Source organism: Nerophis lumbriciformis, linkage group LG03 (genome assembly GCF_033978685.3).
Source record: "Nerophis lumbriciformis linkage group LG03, RoL_Nlum_v2.1, whole genome shotgun sequence".
NCBI lineage: Eukaryota > Metazoa > Chordata > Actinopteri > Syngnathiformes > Syngnathidae > Nerophis > Nerophis lumbriciformis.
In genome coordinates, this window is record NC_084550.2 from 38604199 (window position 1) to 38625476 (window position 21278).

General features: G+C 39.7%; 1 protein-coding gene across 2 annotated transcripts in view; it reads left to right on the forward strand.

Annotated features, from left to right (window-relative positions):
* LOC133584109 (mitogen-activated protein kinase kinase kinase 12-like) overlaps positions 1 to 21278 on the forward strand; it is an 83340-nt gene that overhangs the window by 49508 nt on the left and 12554 nt on the right. For both annotated transcript variants that reach the window (XM_061937696.1, XM_061937697.1), the window contains exons 9-12: positions 5264 to 5380; positions 5455 to 5592; positions 13680 to 14391; positions 14464 to 14531. In XM_061937696.1, the coding sequence (XP_061793680.1) occupies positions 5264 to 5380; positions 5455 to 5592; positions 13680 to 14391; positions 14464 to 14531 (1035 nt within the window). The remainder of the gene's footprint in view (positions 1 to 5263; positions 5381 to 5454; positions 5593 to 13679; positions 14392 to 14463; positions 14532 to 21278) is intronic.

Genomic DNA, 21278 nt, shown 5'->3' on the forward strand with positions numbered 1-21278 from the left:
TAAATTGTTATATGTATCCAGTGATTATACTATAAAGTTATTTTCCATTTAACTTCACCAGTTTTAGATTATTTTTATTCAAAATCGCTGAATTTTCACATTTGCCGTTCAAATACTGAGAAGAGACGGTGCGGTGATCAGCAGCCAGTTGAGGCACGTCACTCAGTGCCTCAACATGGATTGCGGACTCAGCTAACTGCTGGCCTGCTGTACAGTGAGACCGTATTGCTATATGAATTATATTATACATTTCCATAGTTTAGTTAGCTGAGGTATATAATATACAGTGTATTTTGTCAACAACTGTATGTGTGTAACGTATTTCTTGTGCTGAGCAATCATAAAACTGCTGCGAAGACACACTGTGTAAGGCTCGCGTAATCCCGCCTCCTGGTGCCGGTTAATGCACCTCCGCCGCAGACTGCACGCCCCGACGCGAGCGCCACACCAACCAAAGCCCACACCGAAACCCTCCACGTGCAAGACCAAATCAACCCAAAAAAAGTCACTTAAGAAGCCAAAAAGTGCAAAAACAACATTGCTCGCGCCGGAGGAGCCGTGAACGACTGCAGGGACACAACATTAGGTACACCTGCAGAATGCAGCACGGATTTCATATTTCATTCATTCACAACTCTTCCAACACGAACACCACTGTTCCCGCACTTATAAGTAAAGGTAAGACCATAATAACAGTTTTTTATTAAATGTGCTTTTTTGTGTGCTCCAGTTTGTATGTGTAAAGTTAAAGTTAAGTTAAAGTACCAATGATTGTCACACACACACTAGGTGTGGTGACATTTGTCCTCTGCATTTGACCCATCCCCTTGTTCACCCCCTGGGAGGTGAGGGGAGCAGTGGGCAGCAGCGGCGCCGCGCCCGGGTATCATTTTTGGTGATTTAACCCCCAATTCCAAGCCTTGATGCTGAGTGCCAAGCAGGGAAGAATGCTGGTATGAGCTTTTAAACATAACCCGTTAACTGCTGCCAATCAAATGGTGAATAAGATACTCTTTAGGGTTCATATGTTTGTAAATCTGACTGTGATGAAGTCAGTGCCTCCCCAGCCATCAACCTCACCGCACGTCACTGCCGTACCACTAAAGGCGATGTGACAACCACAAGACGTCATAAATGTCATTTAGGGCAGTGTTTTTCAAACATTTTTGAGCCAAGGCGGAGGCACACCATCAGCCGAAATCATTAAAAAACTAAACTCAGTTGACAGTAAAAAGTCGTTGTCGCAATTGTTGGATGTGACTTTAAACCATAATCAAGAATGCATCAATATAGCTCTTGTCTCAAAGTAGGTGTACTGTCATGACCTCTCACATCACGCTGTGACTTATTTGGAGTTTTTTGCTGTTTTCCTGTGTGTAGTGTTTTAGTTCTTGTCTTGCGCTCCTATTTTGGTGGCTTTTTCTCTTTTTTTGGTATTTTCCTGTAGCAGTTTCATGTCTTCCTTTGAGCGATATTTCCCGCATCTACTTTGTTATAGCAATCAATAATATTTCAGTTGTTTTTATCCTTCTTTGTGGGGACATTGTTGACTGTCATGTCATGTTCTGATGTACATTGTGGACGCCGTCTTTGCTCCACAGTAAGTCTTTGCTGTCGTCCAGCATTTTGTTTTTGTTTACTGTCAGTTCCGTTGTAGTTTCGTTCTGCATAGCTTTCCCTAAGCTTTAATGCCTTTTCTTAGGGGGCACTCACCTTTTGTTTTTTTTTGGTTAAGCATTAGATACCTTTTTACCTGCACGCTGCCTCCCGCTGTTTCCGACATCTACGAAGCAATTAGCTACCTGCTGCCACCTACTGATATGGAAGAGTATTACACGGTTACTCTGCCGAGCTCTAGACAGCACTGACACTCAACAACAACACATCATTTGCAGACTATAATTACTGGTTTGCAAAAAATATTTTTAAACCAAATAGGTGTAATTAGATAATCTCCCACGGCACACCAGACTGTATCTCACGGCACACTAGTGTGCCGCGGCACAGTGGTTGAAAAACACTGATTTAGGGGAAAAAAAGGTTTAGATGGTCATCTTTGATAAGGATTGGGAAGCTTTCTGGGGAAAATAAATGGGGATTGGAATTCATCAGAGACATACTAACATGTAAATGCTATTAATATATATACAGAGCAAAAGGAGTACTGTATTATCCGGACTATAAGGCGCACTTAATATCCTATTTTTTCCTCAATACTCGACAGAGCGCATTATAACCCTGTGCGCCTAATGTACGGAATAATTCTGGTTGTGCTTACCGATCTCGAAACAATTTTATTTGGTATATGGCGTAATGATAAGTGTGACCAGTAGATGGCAGTCAAACATAAGAGATACGTGTAGACCAGTGTTTTTCAACCTTTTCTGTCTGACTCAAGGCACATTTTTTTCATTGAAAAAATCCGGAGGCCTACAACCAGCAGAAATCATTGAAAAATGAAACTCAGTAGCCGATATTGACAATAAAAAGTCATTCACGCAATTGTTGGATATGAATTCAAACCATAACCAAGCATGCATCACTATAGCTCTTGTCTCAAAGTAGGTGTACTGTCACCACCTGTCACATCGCTCTGTGACTTATTTGGAGTTTGTTGGTGTTTTCCTGTGTCGTGTTTTAGTTCTTGTCTTGCGCTCCTATTTTGGTGGCTTTTCCTGTTTTGTTGGTATTTTCCTGTAGCAGTTTCATGTCTTCCTTTAACGCTATTCCCCGCACCTGCTTTGTTTTCGCAATCAAGACTATTTAAGTTCTGTGGACGCTATCCTTCTTTGTGGGGACATTGTTGATTGCCATGTCATGTACGGATGTACTTTGTGGACGCCGTCTGCTCCACACACTAAGTCTTTGCTGTCGTCCAGCATTCTGCTTTTGTTTACTTTGCAGCCAGTTCAGTTTTAGTTTCATTTTGCATAGCCATCCCTAAGCTTCAATGCCTTTTCTTAGCGGCACTTAACGGCACTCGCCTTTTGTTTATATTTGGTTTAATTGTTACATACCTTTTTACCTACATGCTGCCTCCCGCATATTGTGATCACGATAAATCATGTTTCCGACATCTACAAAGCAATTCCCTGCTGCCACCTACTGATATGGAAGAGTATTACACGGTTACTCTGCCGAGCTCTAGACAGCACAGACACTCAACAACGGCACATTTGCGGATTATAATTACTAGTTTGCAAAAAATATTTTTAACCCAATTAGGTGAAATTACATAATCTCCCACGGCACACCAGACTGTATCTCACGGCACACTTTTGAAAAACACTGGTGTAGACTGTATATGATGGCAATATGACTCAAGTAAACAACACCAACATTTTATATGTTCCATTAAAAATATAGAACACTCCACACGGCGCTCAAAAATCCATCAAAATGTTTTAGTACGACTTTGGTAAGCTATGAAGCCGCACCGCTTGATGGATTGTACTGTGCTTCAACATAGGAGTATTAGTATGGTGTGTGTGTATAAGGTAAGACATATTATCTGGTGTTTTGTTTCGCAATATTATGCAAAAGCAACTTTTCTTACCTTCTGGTACCTGCTGATCTGTATTTGGGATCTGCATAGATCCTGAAAAATTGTGTGCGTCCGCCTTTGTGCTTTGTAGTCGATAAGCTTCTTGTGGCCCCCCGAGTCCAAATAATGGCCCAGGTCTGATATAGAGTATACCAGTGACGTGCGGTGAGGTTGATGGCTGGTGAGGCACTGACTTCATCACAGTCAGATTTACAAACATATGAACCCTAAAGAGTATCTTATTCACCATTTGATTGGCAGAAGTTAACGGGTTATGTTTAAAAGCTCATACCAGCATTCTTCCCTGCTTGGCACTCAGCATCAAGGGTTGGAATTGGGGGTTAAATCACCAAAAATTATTCCCGGGCACGGCGCCGCTGCTGCCCACTGCTCCCCTCACCTCCCAGGGGGTGATCAAGGGATGGGTCAAATGCAGAGGACACATTTCATTACACCTAGTGTGTGTGTGTGACAATCATTGGTACTTTAACTTAACTTTAACTTTACACATACAAACTGTAGCACACAAAAAAGCAAATTTAATAAAAAAAACGTTATTATGGTCTTACCTTTACTTAAGTCCATTCGCCGCTGTTAATGCAACCCCTGACGGGTGTGTTATATCAACTAAAGTCCTCACTTAAACTTTCCACGTGCAAGATTGAATCTATTTAAAAAATGTCGCCTATACTGTATGAAACTACAAAATAACAAACACGGAGGCTCCAGTTTACACGAGGACCACTTTATTTACCTTCTTTCAAAAAGTTCCGCTCCACTCCAACGTGTCATCACTTCCGCTCTTAGCGCCTTCAAAATAAGAGCTCAAGGCATATACTGCATAACAGCGCATAACAGGAACTTAACATCACAAAGAGGAAAGCCCATAAAAATAGGTTACAAAAGTTATTTAATAAGAAGCCAAAAAGTGCAAAAACAATAATGTTCTTGTTGGAGGAGTTGTGAATTAGGTACACCTGCAGACTGCAGGTGTACCTGCAGGGCCACAATGTTGTGGCCCTGCAGTCATTCACAACTCCTCCAACACGAACATTATAGTTTTTGCACTTTTTGGCTTCTTATGAAATAACTTTTTTAAATAGATTCAATCTTGCACGTGGGAAGTTTAAGTGTGGGCTTTAGTTGATATAACACTCCCGTCAGGGGTTGCAATCTACGGCGTGGGTGCAGGAGGCGGGATTACTGGAGCCTCAGCCAGTGCGTCTTTTGCAGCCGTTTTATGATCGCTCAGCACAAGAAATACGTTACACACATACAGTTGTTGACAAAATACACTGTACATTGTATACCTCAGCTAACTATGGAAATGTATAGTATAGTTCATATAGCAATACGGTCTCACTGCACAGCAGGCCAGCAGTTAGCCGAGTCTGCAATCCATGGTGAGGCACTGAGTGACGTGCCTCAACTGGCTGCTGTTTACCGCACCGTCTCTTCTCAGTATTTGAACGGCAAATGTGAAAATTCAGCGATTTTGAATAAAAATAATCTAAAACTGGTGAAGTTAAATGGAAAATAACTTTATAGTATAATCACTGGATACATATAACAATTTAATAAAAATGTTTTCTTTTTACATTTTTTTTCTTTCCATGATGGCAGGTGAGGCCCCGCCTCACCTGCCTCTAGTGACTGCACGTCACTGGAGTATACGGTGTAGTATCAAATTAATAGCATGGTGTTTTTCTCTTGACACAGACATGCCCTGGACATCCGGGAGCACTATGAGAGAAAGCTGGAGAGAGCCAACAATCTCTACATGGAGCTTAACGCTATCATGCTGCAGCTGGAGATCAAGGAGAAGGAGCTGCTCAAGTAAGAAAATGTCCTTTTGACTCACGACGCAGTCTAGTCTACGTGTCATCAAGTGAGTATTTGCTGGGTTTTAGGAGGGAGCAGTCGCTGGACAAGAAGTATCCAGGCTGCTTCAAGCACCACAGCTCCAGACAGTCGGCCTCCTCCAACTCCATGGAGAAACTCATGAAGAAACGCAACGTGCCTCAGAAGCTGCCCTCACACAGCAAGAGGTGAGTCAAAAAAACATTTATGTACCCTATTTTCTCCACTGTAGAGCTCACTGGTATATAATCCGCACCCACTAAATTTGAGAAGAAAAACATATTCTTCCATATATTAGCCGCACCGAACTATAAGCCACACATGTTGTGAAATGAGTTATATACACAGAAATATTTAGTAAATGTTTATTTACATAATTGTTTCCAAACGACTGATGAAACAACACAGAAGTCATCATCATGGACCCACTAGCTGCGGAAGCTCCCTGTCCAATCAGCTAAACAGACTCAATAACTCCACGGTGACGTTTTGGTGAATTTACTGAGGAATTTGTGGAACTCAAACAATACAAAAAGAATGCCATTGAAAGTTAATCATACAAACACAGACACTTGTAAATGTGTCAGCTTGATTACATTACGATAGTGCGTACAAATATGCATGAAAACACTCCTACAGACATCACACATGGGACGGTTTAGTAAGTGTGAACAGTTTTAGTTACATTGTAAAATTCACAAACGTTGCTTGGAGTGATGAATAAAGAAACCATACGAGTAAAAACGCTATGGACGACTGGAAGACGAAATGGCAATTGTACTTCCGGTTCAAGACACTAAACAGAAGGAAATACTGTAGACGTCGAACCTGCAGCAGCTGTAGTGAGCGAACTCATCCAAAAGCTGGGGCCCGAGCACAAACAATAACACACCTTTTTAGTGTCTTTGTCCGTGTTTAATAAAAACTATTTGTTGAATATAACACATTATTACCGTTAGTAAAGAAAAATCCATAAATCTTCTGCACCTTTTTATAAGCCACAGGGTTCAAAGAGTGGGAAAAACATTACAGCTTATAGTCCGAAAAATACGGTATATATTCAATATATAATATAGGCAAGGCAAGGCAACTTTATTTGTATAGCACTTTTCATACACAAGGCAAACTCAAAGTGCTTCACAGACAACAAAGTGAAATGAAAGAAAATAAAAGCACAATTAAAATGCAGACAATAAAAATAAGAACAGTGCGGACGTTTAAAGATTAAAAGATTTAGCTGAAAGCTAAGGTGAACATAAAAGTGTTCAGTCTAGTTTTAAAAGTAGTCAGAGTTGGGGAAAGTCTGACATCTTCAGGAAGTTTATTCCAGCTATTTGTTGCATAGTGACTGAATGATGCTCTCCCTTGATTTGAGTTTACTAGATCTTAGTGATCTAGAGGGCTTCTATAGTGGGAGCATATCAGTGATATACTTCGGCCCTAGACCATAGTGGAACTTTGATTTACGAACTTAATTGGTTCGTAAACAGGGTTTGTACATCAAAAAGTTCATATAGTGAAGCAAATTTCTCCATGAGAAACAATGTAAATATGAATAATGGTGCCAGCCTCCACAAAGGTCCATATTCTAGTGAAGGTTTGTACACTTTGAACACATTATAAAGTGCTACACGGTATTGTATACATAACAAACATAACAAGAGGTTGATGGATCAACTTTCTCTTTAATAACAAGTGAAAACAACATGCTGCTGCTTTGCCAACACGCGCACACACACAGAAGACCCTTTGATGCCCTCACAAATGATCAGAAATGCCCCGAATCCTTGACTATAACAACCATATTGCTACAATTATAAACATTTCAAAAAGTGAAATCCACCCACATTAACAGAGGAGTTAAAGAGGAAGCAACAGACAGAGGGAAAGAGGTTTTGGAGTGTGTCAGTGCGTGTGTGTGTGGGGGGGGGCCTTGAAAGACACGCCGCTGAACGAGAGGTAGTGTATTTTTTTGGGCTCTTCCAAATTAAAACTTGCTGTGGTCATTCATGCAAATACTCTTTATTTATTTTTTTTGTTTGTTTTAACTCCAAAACGAATCCTTCCTTCTTTTGACACTGGTCTGTTAAGTTATTGAATGAATGAATGAATGAATGAATTTATTTATTCCGGCAGACATATATAGTGTAACCAAGGGTTTATATGTATATGTCGCCTATACTGTATAAAACTACAAAATAACAAACACGGAAGCTCCAGTTTTACACAAGGACCACTTTATTTTGTTTGTTTTCAAAACGCCGCTCCACCACAACGTGTCACCACTTCCGCTCTTAGCGCCTTCAAAATAAGAGCTTAAGGCATATACCATGTTTACCATGAATTGATTAACGTGGACTCCGACTTAAACAAGTTGAAAAACTTATTCGGTGGTCAATTGTACGGAATATGTACTGTACTGTGCAATCTACTAATACAAGTTTCAATCAATCAATACTGTATAACAGCTTATAACAGGAACTTAACATCACAAAGAGGCAAGTCCATAAAAATAGGCTACAATAGCAACACTTCATCACTCTTTGTAATTTGACAGACATGCAAAGGCCGAAAAGGGATACGGGAAAAAAAGCAAGAATGCTTATCCATGTCCCGCCCCTAATTTACAATCAACTTATATGTTGCGGCATGGCGTAGTGGGTAGAGCAACCGTGCCAGAAACCTGAGGGTTGCAGGTTCGCTCCCCGCCTCTTACCATCCAAAAATCGCTGCCGTTGTGTCCTTGGGCGGGACACTTCACCCTTTGCCCCCGGTGCCACTCACACCGGTGAATTGAATGATGAATGATAGGTGGTGGTCGGAGGGGCCGTTGGCGCAAATTGCAGCCACGCTTCAGTCAGTCTACCCCAGGGCAGCTGTGGCTATGAAAGTAGCCTACCACCACCAGGTGTGAATGATTGATGGGTTCTACTTGTAAAGCGACTTTGGGTACTTAGAAAAGCGCTATATAAATCCCAGTTATTATTATTATTATTATATGTTGGTTATAAAGTCCAAGTTTCAACAGCAGATTTGATGGATACATGACAATCTCAGAACAAGAATAACATATGCTGGAAAACACTTTGTCAATAGCATTGAGCGACCATGAGATTAGCTCCATTTTGCCTGGGTATCTTTCGTCTTCTGAAGCCTTGTTTGGTGTGTTATGTCCCTTATTCCACAGTGAGTTATTTTGCACCTGTGTTCCACAGTTGAGATAGTCCAAACAACTAGTCATGTTTTTGATAGTTTCCCAACAACACATTTTTTACCGCAAAGTTGAACACTCTTAGGCTGAGCCAGTTTAATTTCTCCGCTCACATTGTCCCACAGTTTCACCCCCGCTATAGATAACGTTTGAGCCTTGAATGTGGAATTCACCATGTTATGTTTGAATCTCAGGACCACCCTGAGTTCATGTGGACCATCTCTGAGTGAAAACAGACTCTGTATATTTGCAGGTGGAGCCCTTTATGAGGCCATAAACATAATTTGAAGGCTACTGTATTGGATTATATCATGTAGTTTAAAAAAACAGATCATTGGTATGAGCTCTATATTGGGCATAATGTATCATTCTAATTGACTTTTTCTGGAGCTTAAATAGCGGTTCAATAGTGTCCCTGTAGGTGTGCCCCTTGGGACTTGTACTGAGTTAGAAACATCGCATGTTCATACGTCACAGACATGTTCATACGTCACATCACATGTTCATACGTCACATCGCATGTTCATACGTCACATCGCATGTTCATACGTCACATCGCATGTTCATAAGTCACATCACATGTTCATACGTCACATCGCGTGTTCATACGTCACATCGCATGTTCATACGTCACATCACACGTTCATACGTCGCATGTTCATACGCCACATCGCATGTTCATACCTCACATCGCATGTTCATACGTCACATCGCATGTTCATATGTCACATCGCATGTTCATATGTCACAGACATGTTCATACGTCACATCACATGTTCATACGTCACATCACATGTTCATACGTCACATCACATGTTCATACGTCACACCGCATGATTTCTTGTGCGTCGCCATATTTGATGACAGACATGTTCATATGTCACATCACATCGCGTGTTCATACGTCACATCGCGTGTTCATACGTCACATCGCATGTTCATACGTCACATCGCATGTTCATTCGTCACATCGCACGTTCATACGTCACATCGCACGTTCATACGTCACATCGCACGTTCATACGTCACATCGCACGTTCATACGTCACATCGCACGTTCATACGTCACATCGCACGTTCATACGTCACATCGCACGTTCATACGTCACAGACATGTTCATACGTCACATCACATGTTCATACGTCACATCGCATGTTCATACATCACATCGCATGTTCATACGTCACATCACATTTTTGACAAATTTGGACATTTGCGACGCTGTGTTCTCTGATCACATGCCGATCCTGTTTGATATTGCCACGCAGTGTCCAGTTAAATTGTGCGCACCGCCCCAACGCTCTCGCATGTTTAATTCTTCGTCTCCTGCTCGGTTCTCCTCTATTTTTTTGACTCTTTGTGATGATAATTCTGCAGCATCTGTGTGTCTGAATACTGAAGAGTTGGTTTCTGGGTTCAACTCTATCTGTTTACAAACACTGGACACGATCGCGCCTTTCAAATGCCGCCGCGCTAAAACCACGCCTCAACCCTGGTTGAATGACGTCACTCGGGCTGCCAGGCGCGTATGTAGAAGAGCAGAGAGAAAATGGAAAAAAGACAGGCTGCATGTGTCCTTTGCCATTTTTAAAGAAAGCCTGTTTTCCTTTCAGATGACTGTAAAAGCAGAAATGAATATATATCTATCTCAGATTATATCTTCTAACTGTAACAACCCCAGAGTTCTGTTTAAAACTATTAACACTGTCATTGATGCTCCCAAATCTGCTGGTTTTGATGCTTCTTTTGAATTCTGTGAAAATTGTCTCCATTTTTTCACTGACAAAATTGTGTCAACTAGAGCCAGTCTATCTCAGCCTTCATATGACCCTTCTGTTCCCCTGCATTTCTCTTCTGTTTTCCATCAGTTTGAGCCGGTGTCCTTTTCTTTTTTAAGTGACACAGTTAGTCATATGAAGCCCTCTGGTTCTCCTGCAGATGCCCTCCCACCTCGCCTGTTTAAGGAGGTACTTGCTACTATTGGATCAAGTGTCCTTAACATTATCAATAGTAGCCTCTCTTCTGGAATAGTTCCAGTAGAGTTTAAACATGCAGTGGTACGACCTCTACTTAAAAAACCCAGCCTCGACCCCTCTCTCCTCTCTAACTTCAGACCTATCTCTAATCTTCCATACATTTCCAAAATATTAGAGAAGGTTGTCTACAGTCAGTTGCTGCCCTTCTTAGAGGATAATGGTATCACTGAGCTGTTCCAGTCCGGTTTTAAAGCCCTCCACAGCACAGAGTCAGCGCTTCTAAAAGTTTTTAACGATATCCTCCTGTCCACTGATTCTGGTAAATATGTTGTCCTGGTGCTTTTAGATCTGTCTGCTGCGTTCGACACCGTCGACCACGCCACCTTAATCACTCGTCTTGAGAACTGTGTGGGCATTAAGGGCGCCGCCCTCAACTGGTTCCGGTCGTACCTAACCGACAGGAGTTTTTGTGTAAAAGTAGACAGTTTTATGTCGTCCACAGCTCCTTTACCACATGGGGTCCCCCAGGGTTCAATCCTTGCCCCAATTTTATTTGCGCTTTACCTTCTCCCCCTTGGTTCTATTTTTAGGAAGTACAGTATTGCATTTCATTTTTATGCCGATGATTGCCAGATTTATTTTCCCATGGCACAAAATAACACGGTTCAAAGTCTTATTGACTGCCTGCACGACATCAAAGTCTGGCTTTCAGCTAACTTCCTGAGCCTAAATGAAGACAAAACAGAAGTTATGTTGTTCGGTCCAAGTCGCTCTCCCTCCCCCAACGTTGACCTCGGCACTCTGACCCCGTATCTCAGCGACTCTGTCACAAACCTGGGGGTAAAGTTTGACTCAGATTTTAAATTCGAAAAACAAATCAGCAGCGTCGTTCAAAAAAGCTTTTATCAATTACGCCAAATAGCGAAAGTGAAACCGCTTTTATCAAGACATGATCTTGAGAAATTAATCCACGCTTTTATCTCGACTCGTCTTGATTACTGTAATGCCCTGTATGTTGGCATTAGCCAGGCCTCCCTCGCCCGCCTGCAGCTCGTACAGAACTCTGCTGCTCGTCTGCTAACACAGACCCGCAGACGTGAGCACATCACCCCTATTTTAGCGTCCCTTCACTGGCTCCCTGTGCGTTACCGAATACATTTTAAACTCCTTTTATTTGTTTTTAAATGTCTAAACAACCTCGCGCCAACCTATCTCTCCGACCTCCTTCAGCCTTACTGCCCCACCCGATCCTTAAGATCAGCCGATCAGCTGCTGTTGACGGTCCCTGACACAAGGCTGAAGCTTAGAGGTGACAGAGCTTTCGCCGTTGCTGCTCCCAAGCTCTGGAACGACCTACCCCTGAGTGTTAGACAAGCCTCCTCTCTTCCTGTTTTTAAATCTCTCTTAAAAACATACTTTTATTCCATGGCTTTTAACACTGAGTGATATCCATCCTGCAATGGCGCCCCATAATACACCTGCTGTGATCCTGTTTTTATGTTTTTATGTTTTTATTAATTCTATTTTAATTATTTATTTTTTATCATGTTCTGTTTGTGTTGTTGTGTTTGCTCGGTACTCGTTTTATCTTTTAACCTGCTCATTGTACAGCACTTTGGCTACCCCTGTGGTAAATTTTAAATGTGCTTTATAAATAAAGTTGATTTGATTTGATTTGATCACATGTTCATACGTCACATCACATATTCATACGTCACACCGCATGATTTCTTGTGCGTCGCCATATTTGATGACAGACATGTTCATACGTCACATCACATGTTCATACGTCACATCGCGTGTTCATACGTCACATCGCACGTTCTTCCGTCACATCGCACGTTCATACGTCACATCGCACGTTCATACGTCACATCGCACGTTCATACGTCACATCGCACGTTCATACGTCACATCGCACGTTCATACGTCACATCGCACGTTCATACGTCACATCGCACGTTCATACGTCACATCGCACGTTCATACGTCACATCGCACGTTCATACGTCACATCGCATGTTCATACGTCACATCACATGTTCATACGTCACCTCACATGTTCATACGTCACATCACGTGTTCATACGTCACATCCCATATTCATACGTCACATCGCAGGTTCATACGTCACATCACATGTTCATACGTCACATCACATGTTCATACGTCACACCGCATGATTTCTTGTGCGTCGCCATATTTGATGACAGACATGTTCATACGTCACATCACATGTTCATACGTCACATCGCGTGTTCATACGTCACATCGCACGTTCTTCCGTCACATCGCACGTTCATACGTCACATCGCACGTTCATACGTCACATCGCACGTTCATACGTCACATCGCACGTTCATACGTCACATCGCACGTTCATACGTCACATCGCACGTTCATACGTCACATCGCACGTTCATACGTCACATCGCACGTTCATACGTCACATCACATGTTCATACGTCACATCACATGTTCATACGTCACATCACATGTTCATACGTCACATCACGTGTTCATACGTCACATCCCATATTCATACGTCACATCGCAGGTTCATACGTCACATCACATGTTCATACGTCACATCGAGACGCGAAAAAACACAGAAAAGGTGAAAATAAAGTTTGTAAATGCAAAGTTTGCAGGTAGAGGGGTTTGTAAATCAAATTTCCACTGTATATTAAATATAATTAAATATATAGTGAAGTGAAGTGTGAAATGAATTATATTTATATAGTGCTTTTTTTTCTAGTGACTCAAAGCGCTTTACCTAGTGAAACCCAATATCTAAGTTACATTTAAACCAGTGTGGGTGGCACTAAGAGCAGGTGGGTAAAGTGTCTTGCCCAAGGACACAACGGCAGTGACTAGGATGGCGGAAGCGGGGATCGAACCTGGAACCCTCAAGTTGCTGGCACGGCAACTCTACCAACCAAGCTATACCGCCCTTATATGTACGTTAGGGTCCAGTTGGAGAATAAGATAGAACTTCTCTGTGATTTCTCAGGAAAAGACTGAGAAAAGTAAACACAAGAGAAGAAAAGAGTGTGTTTAGTGACGTGTGTCCCTTGTCTTCCCCAGGCCAGACTTGCTCAAGTCCGAGGTCATCCTTCCCAAACTGGACTCCTCCATGACGCAGGTCACAATCCCCACCAAGGGCTCCACGTCCCCCGGCCGCTCCCGCCGAGGCAAACCTCGCTACAGGAAAGCGGGCAAAGGCAGCAGCGGCGACCTGGCTCAGCTGAAAGCCACTCTTTCTTCTTCTCTGGCCATGATCAGCGCCACCTCGTCCGTCCCTAGTGGTAAGCAACGCCGTGACGCCAGCGCCGCCCTCAGGGGGCTGCAGCATGACCTGCTGCTCAAGAAGATGTCCTCATCCAGCCCCGACCTCATTTCCACCACGCTGGAGGCCGAGGGCAGGAGGAAGGGGCAAGCGAGGCCCGGCCTGGACCGGGCAGGCAGTCAGAGCGCCTCAGCCGGGCTGGAGGAGAGCACGAGGACCGGAGGGCCGCAGGCGCAACCGGATGTGAGCGCAGGGACGGACGAACCGGCGGAAATTCCTCCGCGCAGCGACACGCCCAGCGAAGATGCCGCCTCCATCCCGTTCTCCAGCAGCCCTGACTCTCCGTGTGGCAGGGGGGCGGCGGGGAGGGCCTCTGTGACGACGGGAAGCCCTCGCGTCCATCAGGATGGCGAAGAGAAGGAGGAGGGGATGGTGATCACACGCTCGCCTAGGAGTCAACGCCTCACGCCCTCAGCGCTGCTCTACAGGGCGGCAGTCACTCGCAGTCAGGTAAGAAGACCACGGAGATCTTCCCATCATTTGGTTGTTTCCACACTAATACTGATGTTGCTCTCCCCAAAGAGACGTGGAGTGTCGTCAGAGGAAGAGGAGGGAGAGGTGGACAGTGAGGTGGAACTGCCAAGAAGATGGTGAGTGTTCAGCGTCACACTACTAGCTAAAGATCCTCTTTGACAGGAGCAGTTTTAGGTAACTAAATAATAAAAAATGATAGTCAAAGATGGTTTATATATCAGGAGCATTTTTCAGTACCGAAATATAAAGAATGCTTGTCAAAGATCCTCTATGAAGGGAACAGTTTTAGGTATCTAAATTTAAAAAAAAAATGCCAGTCAAAAAAAGTCTATATGGCAGAAGTAGTTTTAGGTACCTTAAAAAAAATGTAAGTCAAAGATCCTCTATGACAGGAGCAATTTTAGGTATCTAAATAAATAAAAAATGCTGGTCAAAGATGGTATACGTGACAGGAGCAGTTTTAGGTACATAAAAATAAAATAAAAGTGCTTGTCATAAATGGTCTATATGACAGGAGCCGATTTAGGTACATAAATTCAAAACACATTGTCAAAGATTCTCTATTACGGGAACAGTTTTAGATATCTAAATAAAAATAAAATGCTAGTCAAAAATGGTCTATATTGCAGAAGTAGTTTTAGGTACCTAAATAAAAAAATGCAAGTCAAAGATCCTCTATGACATTAGCAGTTTAAGGTATCTAAATAAATAGATAAAAATGCAAGCCAAAGAGCCTCTATGACAGGAGTAGTTTTAGGTACATATATTTAAAAAAATGCAAGCCAAAGATCCTCCAAGACAGGAGCAGTTTTAAGTACCTAAATTTAAAAAATGCTAGTCAAAGATGGTCTATATATACCAGGAGCAGTTTTAGGTACGGAAATACAAAGAATGCTTGTCAAAGATCCTCTATGACAGGAGCAGTTTTAGGTACATGCAGTTTTAAAAAAATGCTATTCAAGAATGGTCTATATGACAGGAGCAGGTTTGGATACCGAAATGTAAAAAAATGCTAGCCAAAGATCCTATATAAGAAGAGCAGTTTAGATACATATATAAAGCAAGTTTTAGTCAAAGATGCTCTATGACAAGTGGAGTTTTAGGAATCCAAATTTTAAAAATGCTACTCAAATATGGTCTATGTGACAGGAGCAGTTTTAGGTACCTAAATAAAAAATGCAAGTCAAAGATCCTCTATGACAGGAGCAGTTTAAGGTATCTAAATAAAAAGAAATGCGAGCCAAAGCTCCTCTATGACAGGAGCAGTTTTAGGTGCATAAATTAAAAAATGCAAGCAAAGATCCTCTATGACAGGTGCAGTTTTAGGTATCTAAATAAAAAAAATGCTATTCAAAGATGGTCTATATACCAGGAGCAGTTTTAGGTACAGAAATATAAAGAATGCTTGTCAAAGATCCTCTATGACAGGGGCAGTTTTAGGTATCTAAATAAAAAAATCATATTCAAAGATGGTCTATATACCAGGAGCAGTTTTAGGTACAGAAATATAAAGAATGCTTGTCAAAGATCCTCTATGACGGGAACAGTTTTAGGTATCTATATTAAAAAAATTATCATCAAAGATGATCTATATACCAGGAGCAGTTTTAGGTACATAAATATAAAGAATGCAAGCCAAAGATCCTCTATGACAGGAGCAGTTTTAGGTACATACATTTTTTTTTAAATGCTATTCAAGGATGGTCTGTATGACAACAGCAGGATTGGATACCGAAATGTAAAAAATGCTAGCCAAAGATCCTCTATAAGAAGAGCAATATTTGGTACATAAATAAAGTACATTTTAGTCAAAGATCCTCTATGAAAGGTGGAGTTTTTGGAATCTAAATTAAAAAAAATGCTTCTCAAAGATGGTCTACGTGACAGGAGCAGTTTTAGGTACCTAAATAAAAAATGCAAGTCAAAGATTCTCTATGACAGGAGCAGTTTAAGGTATCTAAATAAATAAAAAATGCGAGCCTTAGCTCCTCTATGACAGGAGCAGTTTTAGGTACCGTATTTTTCTGAGTTTAAGTCGCTCCGGAGTATAAGTCGCACCGGCTGAAAATGCACAATAAAGAAGGAAAAAAACATATATAAGTTGCACTGGAGTATAAGTCGCATTTTTGGGGGGAAATGTATTTGATAAAACCCAACACCAAGAATAGACATTTGAAAGGCAATTTAAAATAAATAAAGAATAGTGAACAACAGGCTGAATAAGTGTACGTTATATGAGGCATAAATAACCACCTGAGAAGGTGCCTGGTATGTTAACATAACATATTATGGTAAGAGTCATTCAAATAACTATAACATATAGAACATGCTATACGTTTACCAAACAATCTGTCACTCCTAATCGCTAAATCCCATGAAATCTTATACGTCTAGTCTCTTACGTGAATGAGCAAAATAATATTATTTGATATTTTACGGTAATGTGTTAATAATTTCACACATAAGTCGCTCCTGAGTATAAGTCGCACCAATGCCAAACAATGAAAAAAACTGCGACTTATAGCCCGAAAAATACGGTACATAAATAAAAAAATTATTGTCAACGATCCTCTATTAAGGGAACCGTTTTAGATGTCTAAATAAAATAAAATGCTCGTCAAAAATGGTGTATATGGCAGAAATAGTTTTAGGTACCTAAATAAAAAATGCAAGTCAAAGATCCTCTATGACAGGAGCAGTTTTAGGTATCAAAATTAAAAAAAAAATGCTCGTCAAAGATGGTATATGTGACAGGAGCAATTTTAGGTACATAAAAATAAAATAAAAGTGCTTGTCATAAATGGTCTATATGACAGGAGCAGTTTTAGGTACATAAATAAATAAAAATTTGTCAAAGATCCTCTATTACGGGAACAGTTTTAGATATCTAAAAATAAAATGCTAGTCAAAAATGGTCTATATGGCTAGTCAAAAATGGTCTATATGGCAGAAGTAGTTTTAGGTACCTAAATAAAAAATGCAAGTCAAAGATCCTCTATGACAGGAGCAGTTTAAGGTATCTAAATAAAAAAACATGCAAGCCAAAGATCCTCTATGACAGGAGCAGTTTTAGGTATCTAAATTTAAAAAATGCTAGTCAAAGATGGTCTATATATACCAGGAGCAGTTTTAGGTACGGAAATACAAAGAATGCTTGTCAAAGATCCTCTATGACAGGAGCAGTTTTCGGTACATACAGTTTTAAAAAAATGCTATTCAAGGATGGTCTATATGACAGGAGCAGGTTTGAATACCGAAATGTAAAAAATGCTAGCCAAAGATCCTCTATAAGAAGAGCAGTTTAGGTACATATATAAAGCAAGTTTTAGTCAAAGATGCTCTATGACAAGTGGAGTTTTAGGAATCCAAATTTTAAAAATGCTACTCAAAGATGGTCTACGTGACAGGAGCAGTTTTAGGTACCTAAATAAAAAATGCAAGTCAAAGATCCTCTATGACAGGAGCAGTTTAAGGTATCTAAATAAAAAAAATGCGAGCCAAAGCTCCTCTATGACAGGAGCAGTTTTAGGTGCATGAATTAAAAAATGCAAGCAAAGATCCTCTATGACAGGTGCAGTTTTAGGTATCTAAATAAAAGAATGCTATTCAAAGATGGTCTATATATACCAAGAGCAGTTTTAGGTACAGAAATATAAAGAATGCTTGTCAAAGATCCTCTATGACAGGGGCAGTTTTAGGTATCTAAATAAAAAAAATCATATTCAAAGATGGTTTATATACCAAGAGTAGTTTTAGGTACAGAAATATAAAGAATGCTTGTCAAAGATCCTCTATGACGGGAACAGTTTTAGGTATCTATATAAAAAAAATTCTCATCAAAGATGGTCTATATACCAGGAGCAGTTTTAGGTACAGAAATATAAAGAATGCAAGCCAAAGATCCTCTATGACAGGAGCAGTTTTAGGTACATACATTTTTTTTGAAATGCTATTCAAGGATGGTCTGTATGACAACAGCAGCTTTGGATACCGAAATGTAAAAAATGCTAGCCAAAGATCCTCTATAAGAAGAGTAATATTTGGTACATAAATAAAGTACATTTTAGTCAAAGATCCTCTATGACAGGTGGAGTTTTTGGAATCTAAATTTAAAAAAATGCTTCTCAAAGATGGTCTATGTGACAGGAGCAGTTTTAGGTACCTAAATTAAAAATGCAAGTCAAAGATCCTCTATGACAGGAGCAGTTTAAGGTATCTAAATAAATAAAAAATGCGAGCCTTAGCTCCTCTATGACAGGAGCAGTTTTAGGTACCGTATTTTTCTGAGTTTAAGTCGCTCCGGAGTATAAGTCGCACCGGCTGAAAATGCACAATAAAGAAGGAAAAAAACATATATAAGTCGCAGTGGAGTATAAGTCGCATTTTTTGGGGAAATGTATTTGATAAAAGCCAACAACAAGAATAGACATTTGAAAGGCAATTTAAAATAAATAAAGAATAGTGAACAACAGGCTGAATAAGTGTACGTTATATGACGCATAAATAACCAACTATAACATATAGAACATGCTATACATTTACCAAACAATCTGTCACTCCTAATCGCTAAATCCCATGAAATCTTATACGTCTAGTCTCTTACGTGAATGAGTTAAATAATATTAGTTGATATTTTACGGTAATGTGTTAATAATTTCACACATAAGTTGCTCGAGTATAAGTAGCACCCCCGGCCAAACTATGAAAAAAAACTGCGACTTATAGTCCGAAAAATACGGTACATAAATTAAAAAAATATTGTCAAAGATCCTCTATTACGGGAACAGTTTTAGATGTCTAAATAAAATAAAATGCTAGTCAAAAATGGTCTATATGGCAGAAATAGTTTTAGGTACCTAAATAAAAAATGCAAGTCAAAGATCCTCTATGACAGGAGCAGTTTTAGGTATCTAAATAAAAAAAAATGCTGGTCAAAGATGGTATACGTGACAGGAGCAATTTTAGGTACATAAAAATAAAATAAAAGTGCTTGTCATAAATGGTCTATATGACAGGAGCAGTTTTAGGTACATAAATAAAAACATTTTTGTCAAAGATCCTCTATTACGGGAACAGTTTTAGATATCTAAAAATAAAATGCTAGTCAAAAATGGTCTATATGGCAGAAGTAGTTTTAGGTACCTAAATAAAAAATGCAAGTCAAAGATCCTCTATGACATTAGCAGTTTAAGGTATCTAAATAAATTTAAAAAAATGCAAGCCAAAGAGCCTCTATGACAGGAGCAGTTTTAGGTACATACATTTAAAAAATGCAAGCCAAAGATCCTCTATGACAGGAGCAGTTTTAGGTATCTAAATTTAATATATATATATATATATATATATATATATATATATATATATATATATATATATATATATATATATATATATATATATATATATATATATATAGAGGATCTTTGGCTTGCATTTTTTAAATGTATGTACCTAAAACTGCTCCTGTCATAGAGGATCTTTGACAAGCATTCTTTGTATTTCCGTACCTAAAACTGCTCCTGGTATATATATATATATATATATATATATATATATATATATAATTTTTTTTTTTTTTTTTTATATATATATATATATATATATATATATATATATATATATACCAGGAGCAGTTTTAGGTACGGAAATACAAAGAATGCTTGTCAAAGATCCTCTATGACAGGAGCAGTTTTAGGTACACGCAGTTTTTAAAAAATGCTATTCAAGAATGGTCTATATGACAGGAGCAGGTTTGGATACCGAAATGTAAAAAATGCTAGCCAAAGATCCTCTATAAGAAGAGCAGTTTAGGTACATATATAAAGCAAGTTTTAGACAAAGATGCTCTATGACAAGTGGAGTTTTCGGAATCCAAATTTTAAAAATGCTACTCAAAGATGGTCTACGTGACAGGAGCAGTTTTAGGTACCTAAATAAAAAATGCAAGTCAAAGATCCTCTATGACAGGAGCAGTTTAAGGTATCTAAATAAAAAGAAATGCGAGCCAAAGCTCCTCTATGACAGGAGCAGTTTTAGGTACATAAATTAAAAAATGCAAGCAAAGATCCTCTATGACAGGTGCAGTTTTAGGTATCTAAATAAAAAAAATGCTATTCAAAGATGGTCTATATACCAGGAGCAGTTTTAGGTACAGAAATATAAAGAATGCTTGTCAAAGATCCTCTATGACGGAAACAGTTTTAGGTATCTATATAAAAAAAATTCTCGTCAAAGATGGTCTATATACCTGGAGCAGTTTTAGGTACAGAAATATAAAGAATGCAAGCCAAAGATCCTCTATGACAGGAGCAGTTTTAGGTAGATACATTTTTTTTTAAATGCTATTCAAGGATGGTCTGTATGACAACAGCAGGTTTGGATACCGAAATGTAAAAAATGCTAGCCAAAGATCCTCTATAAGAAGAGCAATATTAGGTTCATAAATAAAGCACATTTTAGTCAAACATCCTCTATGACAGGTGGACTTTTTGGAATCTAAATTTAAAAAAATGCTACTCAAAGATGGTCTACGTGACAGGAGCAGTTTTAGGTACATAATATAAAAAAGTAGTCATACTAGGTATAGTGTACTTGATAGCAGTGATGGGCAAGCTATTTGGAAAATGTAGTAAGCTAAGCTACAAGTTACTCTCCATTAAATGGAGCTAAGCTATCTTCTGAGAATTGTAGCAAGTTACACAGCAAAGGTAGCTTGCTACATCAAAGCTACATTTAACAACATTTCCATCTACAGGCCCACATGTATAATATCAATGTTCATGTAGCTGAGAGTGTACAATAGGATCCATTACTATTAACTATCTGTCATTTAGCTGGGGACACCATACAACTACCTCTAGGGG